The sequence below is a fragment of the Hippoglossus stenolepis genome, chromosome 24, assembly GCF_022539355.2.
Source record: "Hippoglossus stenolepis isolate QCI-W04-F060 chromosome 24, HSTE1.2, whole genome shotgun sequence".
NCBI classification, from domain to species: domain Eukaryota; kingdom Metazoa; phylum Chordata; class Actinopteri; order Pleuronectiformes; family Pleuronectidae; genus Hippoglossus; species Hippoglossus stenolepis.
This window is the reverse complement of record NC_061506.1, coordinates 2,055,290-2,070,419: the sequence shown is the minus strand read 5'-3', so window position 1 is coordinate 2,070,419 and position 15,130 is coordinate 2,055,290. Positions and strand designations below refer to the sequence as shown.

General features: G+C 44.5%; 2 protein-coding genes across 2 annotated transcripts in view; both read left to right on the top strand.

Moving 5' to 3' along the window:
* Positions 1 to 471: 471 nt before the first annotated feature.
* Positions 472 to 8,251, top strand: LOC118103219 (sodium/hydrogen exchanger 2). Its single transcript, XM_035149930.2, has 13 exons — positions 472 to 1,136; positions 1,220 to 1,545; positions 1,683 to 1,820; positions 2,390 to 2,640; positions 3,121 to 3,338; positions 3,413 to 3,612; positions 3,735 to 3,824; positions 3,907 to 3,977; positions 4,109 to 4,276; positions 4,598 to 4,703; positions 4,916 to 5,032; positions 5,116 to 5,209; positions 5,319 to 8,251. Exons 1-13 carry the CDS (start codon positions 845 to 847, stop codon positions 5,657 to 5,659), a joined length of 2,412 nt encoding a protein of 803 aa, XP_035005821.1. The 5' UTR covers positions 472 to 844; the 3' UTR covers positions 5,660 to 8,251.
* Positions 8,252 to 9,529: 1,278 nt separating this feature from the next.
* The window catches only part of LOC118103223 (inactive dipeptidyl peptidase 10), a 29,359-nt gene continuing 23,758 nt past the window's right edge, over positions 9,530 to 15,130 (top strand). The window contains exon 1 of the mRNA XM_035149937.2: positions 9,530 to 9,677. Within this exon, the coding sequence (XP_035005828.2) occupies positions 9,618 to 9,677 (60 nt within the window). The 5' untranslated portion in view covers positions 9,530 to 9,617. The remainder of the gene's footprint in view (positions 9,678 to 15,130) is intronic.

Sequence of the window (15,130 nt, the reverse complement as noted above, 5' to 3'; positions counted from 1 at the left end):
ACCCACTCACCAGAGTTACAGAACAAACGGCTCAGATTATTAGAATTAAGATGTTAAATCAAATCAAACGTGTTTTAATTGTGTCCTGCCTCCTTTCCACTGTGTTTTCATTGAGCTCAAGGGTGAAGGAAGTACTCATGCACTTTACTGAAGTAAAAATACACAAAAAGGTACTTAAGTAAAAGAAAAAGTACCACATTAACTGTTATTCTATATAATGTAAGTATTTGATCTGGTTCCCCCCTTGAATAAAAGTATGAATCCATTAATTAACTCATCTACTGACAGTACAAATGATTTACAGCTTCATCATGTGATTTCCCTTTTGCAGAAACCACTTTACTCCTGTAGAATTGTCTTCTACTGCCACCATGTTGTCATTATGTGGTATTACAGGTTTCAGCTTCACACATGAACCAGTGTTTGTTCTGGTTCCTTTAGAGATTTATACTGGAGCAGGGCAGCAGGTGGATTTGAACCAATGACACAACTGTAGGAGGTTTGAGCGACTCCACCCACTGGGCAAGGCAGCAGTGTCGAGCAGGTTCAGCGAGACTGGAAACCAGACCTGTGCAGCTACTTCTGTTTGGACAGTTGAGAAGGAAGTGTTTCTTCTACCAAATTAACCAAAAACTCAACAATGACGTTTCTAATTGAGATCGACTTCATCTGGACATGGACTGGACAAAGGGATTTTACTGGGAATCTTTAAATTCAGATTTTCTTTCCTGCAACTTGCTGAAGTGAAGCTGCACCATCAACATTCTTTCAATGTTTTGCCGCTCGTGTTTTGAGTGTGTCACAGCCCACATTGGAAATACCTGACAACTGTGGCTGAGTGGAAATGGGGACCTGGGCTGGATGTGGAGTCGGGACTCACAGAGGAGCTCTCTGCATGCTGCTGCTGCTCCTCTTGCTCTGCTGCTTCGGGGGGAAATGTGAGCTTCAGGAGTCTAAGCCACTGGAGCCGACCAACCTTCCCTCCGCCAAACCTTTCCCCGATGAGATCAATGAGCCTCAGGCCTTTCCCGAGGAGGAGAGGTCCTACCTCCCTGTGTTTACCATGGACTACCCTCGCATCCAGGTCCCCTTTGAGTTTACTCTGTGGATACTGCTGGCCTCCTTTGCCAAAATCGGTATGAACCACGATGAACCGCGGTGTTTGTGCACGATGTTATAGTCGAGCCTAAAGTCAAATATTTTCATTGTGTCTCCGCAGGTTTCCACATTTACCACAAAATCACCATCTGGATCCCGGAGTCCTGCCTCCTGATCACCATCGGCCTCGTGGTCGGCGGCATCATGCACTCGGTCAAAGAGGAGCCCCCCGCCGTGCTCAACTCCAACGTCTTCTTCCTCTACATGCTGCCGCCCATCGTCCTCGACAACGGCTACTTCATGCCCACGAGGCCGTTCTTCGAGAACGTGGGCACGGTGCTGTGGTACGCCGTGGTGGGAACGCTGTGGAACAGTATCGGCATCGGGCTCTCTCTGTTCGCCATCTGCCAGTTTGAGGTGTTTGGAGTTCAAGATATCAACCTGCAGGTCGGTGAAGGTCGTAGGGCGGAGGGGCGGGGGAGTATGAAAGGTCAAAGGTCATCTCTGTGCATAAGACAGTTTGCCTACCTGGATACACTATGAAGGGAATAACCTTTATTGATGTCCCTCACTTTATTTCCCAGGAGAACTTGCTGTTTGCCTCCATCATCTCTGCCGTGGACCCTGTGGCTGCTCTGAACGTGTTCGAGGACATCGGCATCAACGAGCAGATCTACATCGTCATATTCGGCGAAGGACTCTTCAACGACGCCGTCACTGTGGTGAGAGCAGGAGACGTGTGACCTGGAAAACCTGACCTTTGATAATCGAGGCTCATTTCTAAGAGATTTGATTTATTTGTTTAGTTTGTCAAATTAGAATTTAGACTTTACAGAGAACATGTTTTCGTATTTGACTGAATTAGGACGCACGTGTCTCTTTCACCTCATGTGGCCCCCGGCTGGTTTTACAAACAAGTTCCTTCTGCAAAACCTCCTCCGGCTCAGGTTTGAGCTTTTTGTGATGTGATGACTGAAGCGGCATGAAGGTGTTAGAAGCAATTTAAACTTTGATAACGTGTCACCACAGTAAACAGCAGCCGGGGTCCTGTGCATGTGTGACACGGTGTATGTCGAGTCATTACTTACCCGCCTTTGCTTCAGACGAGTTTCACCTGGGAGTTTCACTCATCACCTCCTGGCACTGGTAGTGTCAGACTGAGCCAAAAATAAGTTTGAACTCAGGTCTTGAATTGGACGAGATTCTTGAGTGTTTGAGTTTAATTTGTTCGACATTTGTGTAAAGTTGAACCTCAATGGAAACCATGTCTCCTGTCTCTCCCTCCTCTCAGGTTCTTTACAGCATGTTTTCCTTCTTGGCCGACCTGCCCGTCGCCGAACCAAGCGACGTGTTCCTGGGGGTGGCCCGTTTCTTCGTGGTGGGCGTCGGCGGCGTTCTCTTTGGCCTCCTGTTTGGATTTGTGGCGGCCTTCACCACCCGTTTCACCCACAACGTCCGTCAGATCGAGCCCCTCTTCGTCTTCATGTACAGCTACCTGGCGTACCTGGTGGCCGAGCTGTTCGCCATCTCCAGCGTGTTGGCGTGAGTGAAGCACAAACACTGACCATAGTCAGACGAGTGATATCCACTAACCTGCATATTACAGCTTTATTGAATTGGCCTCAGGGTTTGCAGACGTTGCAGCCACGAGAATAGTCAGATTCTCTAAATACCTGTAAGATATGATTTATTGCTTCCTTTCCCTTTCTGCTCCAGCTCAGAAAGATACAAATCTTTACCCTCAAGACTCTTAAAGCATGCTTGTGCAACTTGTACAAACTTGCTCCTCTGCATGAGATCATGAGTGTGATTCATGGTTGTTGTTCTTTGGCCTGACAGCAGAGATTTGTTTGACATGACAGCCGGTGAAAACAAAATTCAGGTCGCAGATACACACACTAATAAACATTTCCCTGCAAAATAAAGTATGCAGACATATATAATCTGATTCTAATCGTGGACACGTCTATTTGAATTATAAACAAACCTCCCTCACACACGTGTTTTGTTTCCCGCATGCAGCATCATCACATGCGCCATAACCATGAAGTACTACGTGGAGGAGAACGTGTCTCAGAGATCCTGCACCACCATCCGTCACGTGGTGAAGATGCTGGCCACCATCTCAGAAACCCTCATCTTCTTCTTCCTGGGTGTCGTTACCATAACGACCGAGCACGAGTGGAACTGGGCCTACATCCTGTTCACGCTGCTTTTCGCCTTCATCTGGCGAGGACTCGGTGAGAGACGCTGACACAAAGCTCTGTCCCCTCCTGTTGTAAACGCTGGACTCTAATCAGTCTCTCTCCTGCAGGGATTCTGGTGTTGACCCAGATCATCAACCCGTTCCGCACCATCCAGTTCACCTTCAAGGACCAGTTTGGACTGGCCTACGGAGGCCTGCGAGGGGCAATCTGCTTCGCCCTGGTCTACACTCTGCCCGAGAACGTCAACAGAAGGAACCTGTTCGTCACGGCTTCAATCGCCATCATTATTTTCACTGTTTTCATACAGGTGGGCCAGATATTCATTTAGTGTGAAGTGTGAATCCTTTTCTTATTTAAAATATTCATAACCAACTGTTTCACTGCAATTTTAACAAAGAATTTCCATTTTCATCACTTCCTTGTTTCCAGGGAATCAGCATCCGTCCCATCGTGGAGTATTTAAACATCAGGAGAACCAACAAAGTCATGACCTCCATCAACGTAGAGATTCACACCCGGGTAACGTCCTGCAGCTCGTGTGCTTTCCTCTTCTTGTTATCTGTGTTGTGTTGTGACTGTTGTGTGCCTGTGTTGTGTGCAGACGATGGAGCACGTGGTTTGTGGTATCGAGGACCTGTGTGGACAGTGGAGTCACTATTACTGGAAGGACAAGTAGGAGGCTTTGTTATCTCACTGATAGAACTGTTCCTCGCCATCTTGTCTCCTCTAATATGAGCTGATGCGTCTCCTCCTCCTCAATGAGGATCTGTGTTAATAATCTTTGTGTCGTTGTTGTGCGTCAGGTTTAAGAAGTTCAACGATCGTGTTCTGAGGCGAATCCTGCTTCGAGACAACAGGGCCGAGTCCAGCATCGTGTCTCTGTATAAGAAGCTGGAGCTGCAGAACGCCATGGACATCCTGGACCCGCCCGTGTGGGACATCAGTGCAGCGCCCTCTATTGTCTCCCTGCAGTAAGTTCAACAGGCCGCTCCGTTTTGGGCTGACTTGACTAGAAAGGACCGAGAGTGCAGTTTAACTAATTAGATTCAGATTCAACGATAACACAAAGAGACGCAATGAAACACAAAGACAGGAAGTAACACAGTGATTGATTAACACAACAGAAACTGTATCTGTCCACTAACAGCATCACAGCCACTAAACCTTTATGCCAAATCTAATTTGTCTCCCGCTGATGATGCAGATGGAAAACATCTCAATGATAATTTACGAAGCTTTATATTTCATTAGCGTCTCTCGTTCACTGTGCGTTGCTCTCGCCCTCCGGTCAGCGACGAGAAGATGGAGGCGTCTCGACCGAAGAGGAAGTTCCTGGCTGCTGACGTGAGCAAGATGCACGACATCCTGTCCAAGAACATGTACAAGATCCGACAGAAGGTAAAGTCATCGCCACAACTTCACAGAAACCGTTCACCAGTACACACTCTACATCTGTTTGCTTTTGTAAAATATCATCTTCAGCTAGAAACTGTATGTTTATGTGTGTGTGTAATGCTCTCCACCTGAGTGTGTGTGTGTGTGTGTGTGTGTGTGTGTGTGTGTGTGTGGGCTCTTTGTAATTCCACCAAATATCTCTCAATGTATTCCAGACGATGGCGTACACCAACAAGTACAATCTGCCCGACGAGAGCCAGACCAGGGAGATTCTGATCCGCCGCCACGCCAGCATCCGGCGAAGCCTTCGCGCTGAAAGTTTCCGTGAGAATGTGAGTTTTCTTCTGTTTTGTATTTGCAGACATGTTTGCTGTGCTTTGTTTTTCTCTGACCTCGACTCGTCCTCGTCTTCCAGCCGTCACAAAACCCCCCCCGGTCTCAGAAATACTTCTCCCTCCAACCCGGAGCAGATCTGGAGTCGTCCTTTCCCCTCAGAAGACGAAGTCACGGTGAGTTCACGGGAATTTGATTTGTTTTCCCAGATGAATGAATCACAGAGACAGTGGCTTCTTGATCTTCAAATATTATTTTAATATTCAAATCCTTGTGTTGTACCAGGCGGTAGTGAGCTGGACCGTCTCTCAGCTCGTTTCCAGTCGTCCAGAGCGTCGCCCCGCTCCTCCGCCCGCTCCCTGGCTGCCAGGAGATTGAACACAGTCAAGGAGGCAGGAAGTGCTGGGACGCGACCCCCTGACTCCCCTGCACCCAGGAGACGCAGCTCAGAGCGGGCAGAGGGAGACGAAGACCCACGTCCAGGAGGAGCAGGCGTGGAAGCAGAGCGTCCTCCGCAGCGACCGCCAGGCTGGGTACCTGAGAACCAGGATTCAGGAGAAACTGAGGCAGGAAATCCTTTACTCAGACACTCGTCACCGGGGCCTCGAGGTTCAGGGAGGTCGTGATGATCCGAGGGAAGTAGGTTCCGTCAGAAATGTGGCTCTTTAGCTCTAATTCAACCGACAGGAAGTGAACATCCATCCTCTTCTGACTTCCAAAAAGTGTGAAATACTTTCCGTCACACTTTACTTCTTCTTAACTCAACCAAATAAAAACTGCAGTTCTCAGGTGCCACGTTCTGTACCGTACACGTGTATGAAATATTTAAAAGTAGTTCGTTTTATTTTTTATAAATTGCAAAAGTATGAAAATAAATCTCAACAAACCTCAACTCTCTTGTCTTGTGGTGAAAAAGCCACAATTTTCTTCACTTTAGATCCAATGACCAGACGACATTAATCCATAATCAACTGAGCTGCCAATCAAACCCACACAACAAGGTCACGTCCACGCAGAATCTGTTAATATACCAGATTTCCATTTATGCTTAAAAAACATATTCTTCTGGCTTTTACTGGTTATTTATATTCACCATAACTCTCCTGTCCAATTGAGCAGATGGCAGCAAGTGGCTGCAGCTAAGATTAGCAGCAAGTGGAGGTTGAGCCAATGAAAGTTCAGTGAAAAACTTTTAATATTCTCCTTTTATAATGTTGATTAATTTAGGAAATAGTGGCCTTGTTGTATTTTCAGCTGTGGAATAATCCACATTTCTATTATTTGGATAATTCCTCTGTGATATTGAGTTAAATGTTATAATTTTAAACGTGTGTTTTTATTGAAATATATGTTTTAATTCAACATAAAATAAGTAGATATTCAGAAGCATAAAATTATAATATTCATCATTTCAATTAAACTGTTTTCTTCAACTGCCTGTTAACCAATCAGGGGGAAGTACCCGTTGACCTCTGACCTCAGCGAGCATCATGGGAGACTTGTTGTTAGCTTTGTAGCAGCTAAAGCTAAAGAACCAGTAGTTTGTTACAAACAGGAACAGAACTCGTTGTTTTACCTTTAAACAATTAAAATAAGAATAAAACTGGAAACTGGGACTGAGGATGGAAGTTGTGAAACAGCAGAGGAGGAAGTTTCTCTCACGTTAATAACTGGAAACAGGTTTTAAACAGTTAGCTTTAAACAGTTAGCTTGAGTTTAGCATCCAGCTGCAGACACATGCTAATCACTGGAGTCCACCTGCACAGGTGAGTGTCAACGTTTCCTTTAAACGTCTCATGTGGAAGATTCTGTGAAGTTTAATGTTCCCTTTAAGTGAAGAACATTTACACTGTGACGTTTAAAAGCATCAAAAACCATTGTGTTGTGTTGTGTTGTCGTGGGTTAGCTTGAATGCTAATGTGTGGTTATAGAGCAGGGGCACAGTACTTTGTGTCCTAGAGGAAATAAACATGGAGATTAATGTGTGTGTTTAAATCACGGTATAAAGCTGCATTTACAGATTCCACATTTACAGTTCAAACTCAGCATTTCATTCATGCTGCAGCGGCTCCTGCTGTTTTCCTGTCCTGGTTATAGATGTGTTAATAAAACCTGATGCACGCCGACATGGTGTAACACGACACGGCTGTATTCCACCGTCGAGAAGCAGGCCAAGGACCCACAGGTACAATTAAACCCGGGAGAGCGGAGCACTAAACAATCTCCCCTGTTCACTTTAATGTCCAGTTTTACGAGTGCATCCGACTCGGAGACGGCCGTCCACAGCCAGGGTCGTCTTTCAGAGTCCACGTCTTTATATCTGAGGCACCGAGAGTCAAAGGAGCTGTAAAACGTCCGGCTGACATGTTCCTGTTCCTGAAAGAACAAGCGCAGTGTTAGAAGTCGCACTCAAACACGTTTTATAAGGACTATTTATTATTTAAACCCTGTTTCTTTGTGATTTTTTAATGTTTACATGAGTCAGAAAACTATTTTCTCTCAAAAGAAGCGAAGAACTTCATGCACGGAGTTTAAAAAAACTGTATTTGAAGACGCAAAACATCCTCAAAGAGACTTGGAAGTGTATGTATTAATAATCTATTATGATTTCATAGTAAATGGAAAATAACAAGGTGCAGGAGTAATTCTTCTTCATCTCATAACCAAGTGTAACGTTCTCCCCATTGAGGCTCATTACACCGTGTTTGTCTTCATTATTCCTCCTGATTAAAGAGGTTCAGCTGAGAGCGGTGTTTACTGCAGAGCTCCAACACGCTGTGAAATCAACTGTGTTGGAAACGGATAAAAGAAATGAAATAACTGAATAATGGGAATATCGTTTATTAGTGGGAATTATAGATATGAAGATAAATGAAACCAGAAGAAAGAGACTTTACAGTTCAACACTTTCACACACACAGGTCCTTTATGATTTGTGGGTTCTACATGTGCTTTTCTATATATTTGTATTCATATTTATATATATATATAATTTTTCTTGTTTTCTAGTTAGTTTATTTCAATAACTCACACTGTTTGTATTTCTTTTCTCTTGACGACCTTTGACATTTTCTCTGAAGTGAATAGAAATCAATAGAAACTCAGTTAATAATGTTAAAAGCTTCTCTCGCTCGATGACTGTGATTATGTTCTGGGCAGTAAATATGATTAATGGCCTGAAAAACAGCCGGGTCATGAAATATGCATCATGCTCTTACATTTTTAACGAGGACATGAGTTCAGTGTAACGTACAAAGACAAGTCTGGTGAAGACGGATGGAGATTTAACTGGTGGACACGTGTGGATGTGAGTCCACGTTCATAACTGATTCACATCCTGTCAGGAAGTGATTTATGATATTAACATCAGGACTTTTATTACGCTAACAGACGTCGGACATCAGTTTTTACTCAACGACTGACGGCACCAAACTAAAATGATCGTAGGGAATAAATTCTTGAGGATATGAAGAAAATGTTTATTTACCCATTTCAAGTTGTCTATATCGGTTTGTATTTATATATTTTCTAATCTAAATTGTCCGTAGGTGTGAACGTTAGCGTGTCTGGACCCTGTGATTGGCTGGTGACCAGGATGTGCCCCGCCCCCTCGTCCAGCTGGGATTGGCTCCAGCTCCTCCCACGACCCTCAAAACGATCAGTGGTACGTTTGATTGGCTGCTCGTGTTCACGTCCTGCAACTTAGGCATTTCACTGTATGTTAGTTGCATGTTCAACAATTAGAAGAAAGGAAATCAAATTCTTATTCCATGTATAATTAAAAGGTTTAAAATGATAATTAACATGTTTAATATCTTAGTATCTCCTGTTGCAGCCTGATTCTCGTCATGTCGTTGAAACAGCAGCAGGTCCACGACGGGTCAGAGTCTTTAGTGAAACATGAATCCATCAGTGTGAGTCCTTCAAACACAAAACAATACAATCCACACATGCTGTCAGAACAGCTTTCATGCCAACGCCAAACCTCCTGCCCTCAGATGCTTTGAATAGAAGCATCAAAGAAACGCGCTCAATGTAAAAGCTCAACACCAAACGCCTTCTGATGAAGAAACGTCTTGGTTCGTGGGAGGATCTGGCAAACGTCCTGGTTTATGAACTGTCTGTCAGCCGCATGTGAAGCTGCACGTACAGGAGTCGCTACAGAGGGAGGACCAGGGGAGTTATTCAGTGTTCTGCTAGAGGAGGAAACAAAGGAGGGAGCAATTAAATAAATAGTGTGTTTAAATAACGAGGAGAGGGGAGGAGGAGGAGGGTTTCCAGTCTTCAGCTCTCAGCAGCTTCAGCTTCAGTCCGTTCAGAGCTGAGGAGGAAGAGGAGGAAGAGAGGGGAGTCTCAGGAAACTTCACATCAGAGCTGCGGAGGAGGAAGAGGAGGAAGAGAGGGGGAGTCTCAGGAAACTTCACATCAGAGCTGCGGAGGAGGAGGAGGAGGAAGAGAGGGGGAGTCTCAGGAAACTTCACATCAGAGCTGCGGAGGAGGAGGAGGAGGAGGAGGAGGAGGATTTTATTCGGACTCCCTGTGTTTCAGATATAGAGGAGCATCGGTGAGAAGTGAGGAGCAGCGATGAATCAAACTGCATCTGTGTCCCATCAGATCCAGTGTCAGCCGATCAAGGACGACAAGGTAGGATCCATTTACTCTTTTCACTGTCGTACTTATTCACGCTCAAAGTTTCGACCATACTTTGTTTTACCTTCCACACTTTCCCCCACGGTTCAGTTTACCTTTGAATTCACTAGTTTTAGAGGTTTTATTGATTCAAACGTCTTAACAAAGCAAGAAATGTGAGAGAAAAGGAAAAATGCATCAACTCTCAGAATCCAGTTATTTGACAGAAGACGTTACTCAGTGTTTGCAGAGCTGGTGGATGTAAAGTGAGTTTCAATGCTCTGCCTCCACAGTAAAGGCTTCATGGGACATTGGGTCGTTACGCTGGCGTCTGTGACTCGATGTTGTGACGGCGATAACGCAACAACAACAACCTCACACTTATTTACCTCCTGTGGAGCAGAACCTGAGTAGAATTTGGTGCATACATTTTCATATTAATGAGGTTTTTAAAGAACAATACAGATACACTGGTGGTTTTTGTGTAACGGGGATGATCACATCAGCAACCTGTTGAAATCAGAGCAGGACCACAGGACATGGCATAAAGCTGCATATGGTTTAGTCGTAAAAGTTTGTAGTTGTTTGCTTGTTAAACAAATTTTATTCAGCACATGGAGACTAATTCAAATCCTTATTCGACAAAGTCCTTTTCCTTCATGTGTTAGCGGAGGATCGAAGTGAAGGTGTTGTTTTCTGCCACCTCCTCGTGTTTCATGGCTGATAATACGAGGCAGAGACACGGTGACAGCAGCCCCGACATTAAAGAGCCTCATTATCGCTCGCACTTTATGCAAAGAGGCTCTCAGCTGCGAGCACGTTCCTCAGGCGTCGAGAGGAAGAGCAATAAGAGGAAGAGGAAGATGATAATCCCGCACAATCCCGTGGGAATACTCCTGCAGGAGGAAGCTTTGAGAAGAGCGACAACTTTAAGACATTTCCGCAGATACATGAGATCTGATGTTTTCTACAGTCCATCATCTCGTCCAAATTAACTTCAGAACCGTCAGAAAGGACCAGCAACAGAAAAAATGAGCTCTGATGCATTGTTGCTTTGCATCTGCATTATTTAGCCTGAGTGCTTTTAATTGTGTCATCAATCATCGCTCAGTAATCCAGCCTCATGTGCCACCGGGTTTTAGCTGCTTCATAAATAAAGCCACCGCCGCCTCTTCAGATGCAACGTGGAAATTCTGCTGATGCTCACGGGGAGATAAAGATCTTTTTTACGAGTTTAGATTTGAGCCTTGACCCTGAAACGGAGGAGATGCAGTGAAGGTTTAACCATATTTGAAGAAGCAGGGATTCAAACCCTGACTGAGAGCTTGAGGACACTTCAGGGACCAGGGACGGACCCAGACCAGCCCCAGTACCCCGGAGAAACAACGCCTTGGATTGGGATATGAAAGCTTCCGTACAGGACGTGCTGGGCTTCCCTCTCACTCAGGACCCACAGGGATGAAGAAGACACTGAGGCACGTTCACTGGCTGCAAACCCGAGGTCCGACTGGATTCAGGGACGGGTCAGAGAACTCACGCTCCAATCAAAGCTGCTGTGGAGGCGGCGGAATCGAAACATATCTGTTTCCATAAGCAGAAATCCCACATATAACGTGATTCAGATTCACCCAGGGACATTAAATATGCATTTATGCACTGCAAACATATTTCTCTCACCGTCAAGGACTTGTTTAATAAAACAGTGGTGTGTTGATGCTCAGAATTCAACTCAGCTAAACACCACTTATATGTGTCGGGTGTCTGTGTTGAACGTTTCCTGTATTTTGTTTTGCAGTATTTCCGAAGGTGTCTGGCTGGTTCTGTAAAGCAGCTGCTTCTAAACGCTGTGTGTGCGATGTTGGGCCTTTGTGGTGTTGTGCATTTCACTAAGTGACGCTTCTTTACTGCGGATTTTGTTTTCAAGAGCTTCGATCAAGTCCAGCCGGTTCCAGAAATCCACTTATCTGCTGAGATGTTAGATGAGAAGACTGATGTGGTTTTCTTATCTGTCTGCAGATGTAGGAGAGCTGTTCAAAAAGTTTCCTCTAAGTTATGATTTCTCCTGGTGGCAAGAATCCGTGTTTCAAGCTGTGAAATCGTGATAACACCATTCAAATTCTCTAATCACACTCCAAACCTCTTAATATTAACATTAGCCCTGTGTCGTCACTGCCATCTGTTGCCGTGGAGACGGACATGGAGTAAAAACGCTCATTAGCATGTGAGCGGAGGAGGAAGGTGACGAATCCTGTCCTGTCCTCATTATCACTGTCTTTACTGCGCTAAAGATAAACATTATCATGTCGACCTTTCAGCACTGATCAGCTTCAGTGGCTAATTTTAACATCTCCCACTCACTCAATGACGCTGCTGCAGCTGAACAGCATCGTCGTGTACACATCCAACGCCACGTCGCTGATAAAGAGCAGAACCTCGAGTCGCTGCTGCCTCCACAAGTTTAGATTTAAAGACACACTATTCTCTGTTGAGTTGCTCAGCCTACGCTGTGATCCTGTGAAAACCAGGCCGAGTGTGAGGAGGAGCGTCGCTGCCAAGTTTCTGACGACGCACGAGAACACGATCGTTTGAAACCGAGGTCGAGTGACAGACAACTGACGATTCCTGTGTCGCAGCCTGAATTTAACATTCACTGTCACTGCAGAAGCATCACAGTCACACTACTACTAATACTGCAACAGGTACTGCAACAGGTACTGCAACAGGTACTGCAACAGGTACTGCAACAGGTACTGCTGACACTCACCCACACCTCTTCATGTATTTATCACATCTTTAATGTCTCTTCAGTCTGTTTATTTTCCACCTTCTGTATCGGCACAAGGTGGAAATTATTCAGATTCATCTTTTATATCAACAATATTGTTATTGTCTGTTGTATCACATCATTTTAAATGTTGTATATATTCAGACTAGGGGACATTTATGGTAGAACAGCAGCAAAGAGGACAGCAGAATGGAAGCATCTTTAAAAAATGTATAAATAAGTGTACGTGCGATATAGATATTTTAATATCTAAGGAAATATAAAAATAGCAATAAAGAATATACGTTATAACAGGATAAATACTGTATAAGACACATGGGTATTGCTCAGTCCATTGAAATTGCACCTGAGTGAATGAGTACGACTTTGATTTGTCAAACTCCTCAACACAGAGGAGCTGAATCGATCTGGTGTATAAAGTCTATTTTCTTGCCACTAGAGGGCAGCTTTACACAAGTAATTAAAAAAGCACTCCAATGCTTCTTTATACCATATTATATTTATACGTCTTATTTGATATATAACTCGCTTTATATCTATTCCAGGTTAGTATGAGTTCCTGTTGACGCCACCTGTGATCCCTGCAGCACGTGAACAGAAACGTAAAGAGACAAATAGAAAATGAGCCCGTGAACCGTCCTGCAGCCAAGTTTTTAAATCACAGTATTTGTCATCATCGTGTTTTTGTCAGTGAGCTTCGCTACAGACGGGAATAGAAGCAGCAGATGTTGAGATAATTGCTGCTGCTGCTGCTGCTGCTGGTCAGTCACCGCCGCACAGAGCTGAATACAAACCGCTGAGAGAGACGAGGGCCGAGCTATTTAAAGCTTTTCTCTTATTCAGTAATAAACTCTGGTCCACGGCTTCTCTCCAGGTAGAAACACGGGAGGTCAGATGGAGGAAAGCGTGTAATAAGCTTTTTAAAAGCTTCAGTGCACCTCGAACTCATCAAAACGATGAGATTGATTCCCTTGTTTTACCTCCATCCACCATGAGTCTGTGAAAAAGACTGTATATTAGACCAGTTACAGTCCTTGAATGAAAGTTGAGGCCCAATGTTTCCTGTCCTGAGTTATTAACAGGTGATTAAACTGTAGATTTGTTTGTCCCAGATATATAAATGGATATTTTTCCTCTTTTTCCTTGAGGCGTCTTTGAAACTTTCGCCTCATTGTCCCTTTAACCCAGAAACCGAATCACTTCAGCTCATCGGGCCTCAGTGTCTCCACCAGACAAATTCCCCCCGACACAGAATTAGATTATCAGCCTAACGATGCCGAGGGAAACTGGGCTGACTGTTTTCATTTATGAATGACACCATTTTTTAATGTAGTAAAATCAGAACAGAGGGTTTTTTTTGGTGCATGAGCGTGTCTGTTTACTCCGAAGAGAAAAGCCAGACGGACGCCAGTGGCAAAGAGACGGAGAGAAACCGCCGGAGAAGTCGTGTTTTTTCGGACATCGCCCAGTTTGGAGTTTGGAGTTTTGACCGGAGACGTCAACATGATTGACCCAGAGCTCAGGTTCATAGAGGTGAGGAGACAACGCGCTCTTATTTATACAAACCAGCGTCGGAGAATCAATATGTCTGGTGATCGATAATGGACTTAGACTCTATGTAGAGTTTGATATGAGGTTGTTTTGCGAAGAGGCGACAGACTCGTGGTTTATCACCTTCTTATCATAAAGTCCCAGGAGTGTCAGCTGCCTCCAGAGAGAGCGGAGGCCCTGAGAAACGGCCCCTCTGGGAGTCGCAGGGTGTCAGGACGCAGATTATTCCTGTAAGCGTGAGTGATGGAGGAGCCGCAGTGTGTTTTCTGTGAGATTTGAAAACAGGATGTCGGGGCAGGACTTGAATAGAAAACCAGAAAACGTGTAATTCAAGTCCCGTGAGTGGAGAAGTAAAGTAAACTGAAACTAAACAAGAGCAACATGCTGTTTGTTTACATTAGTTCATCTGGTGTCAGAGGTTTCAATCCGTACAAATGTTCACTTGACTCTGTGAAAGTTTTGAATCTCACGAATCTGTGTCTGAACATTAATTCTGTCTTCCCCCGTCTCTCTGGATTCCTGCTCGACTGAAGCTCAACCAGGGCGTCAGGTTGATAGATGGCGCCGCACACTTGGTCGGTCGCTAAACCTTGACCTACTTTCTTTTCTAGGTCAAGAAAGCAGATTCAGTTTTTCCTCCACAGCTCGGTTGGTTTTTTGTATCTCGGCTCCTGACGTTTGTTTTTAATATTTCAATTTAAATATTCGATGAGGTAATATTACTGAGGATATGAAGCTTTCCATAGCAGAACAAATTCTCGTTGATCTAAGAAGCTTATGCTCTTAATTTATTCCCTCTTAAATCCCCGTGTATAGAATCAAATATCTGTGTATCATCACCATGGAGAAATGCTCTGCAGGTACATGTGACTTTCATATGCAGCAGCGTTAACCTCCCACCCACAGCTCTCTGTCTTTATTGGTAATTTTGCATTTCTATAAATGGATGTTTAAGCCTTGAGGAGATTTACAGCGTTGCCACGGTTCAGAGTTTAAAGGCGCCTTCTGCTGCAAAACACGCAGAGGTGTGAATTAATATTCCAGCGGGGGGACGTATAACGGTTATTTACAGTTTGCTTCTTCCTTTATTTAACTCTATACTTCATTGAGAGGAAGGAAGAAAGATAAAAAC

Excerpts from the sequence above, each read along its gene's own strand:
- LOC118103219 (XM_035149930.2), top strand. The coding sequence starts at position 845 with ATGGGGACCTGGGCTGGATGTGGAGTCGGGACTCACAGAGGAGCTCTC. Across the intron at positions 1,821-2,389 it reads TCAACGACGCCGTCACTGTG|GTTCTTTACAGCATGTTTTC; the intron begins GTGAGAGCAGGA and ends CCCTCCTCTCAG. Across the intron at positions 3,978-4,108 it reads CACTATTACTGGAAGGACAA|GTTTAAGAAGTTCAACGATC; the intron begins GTAGGAGGCTTT and ends GTTGTGCGTCAG.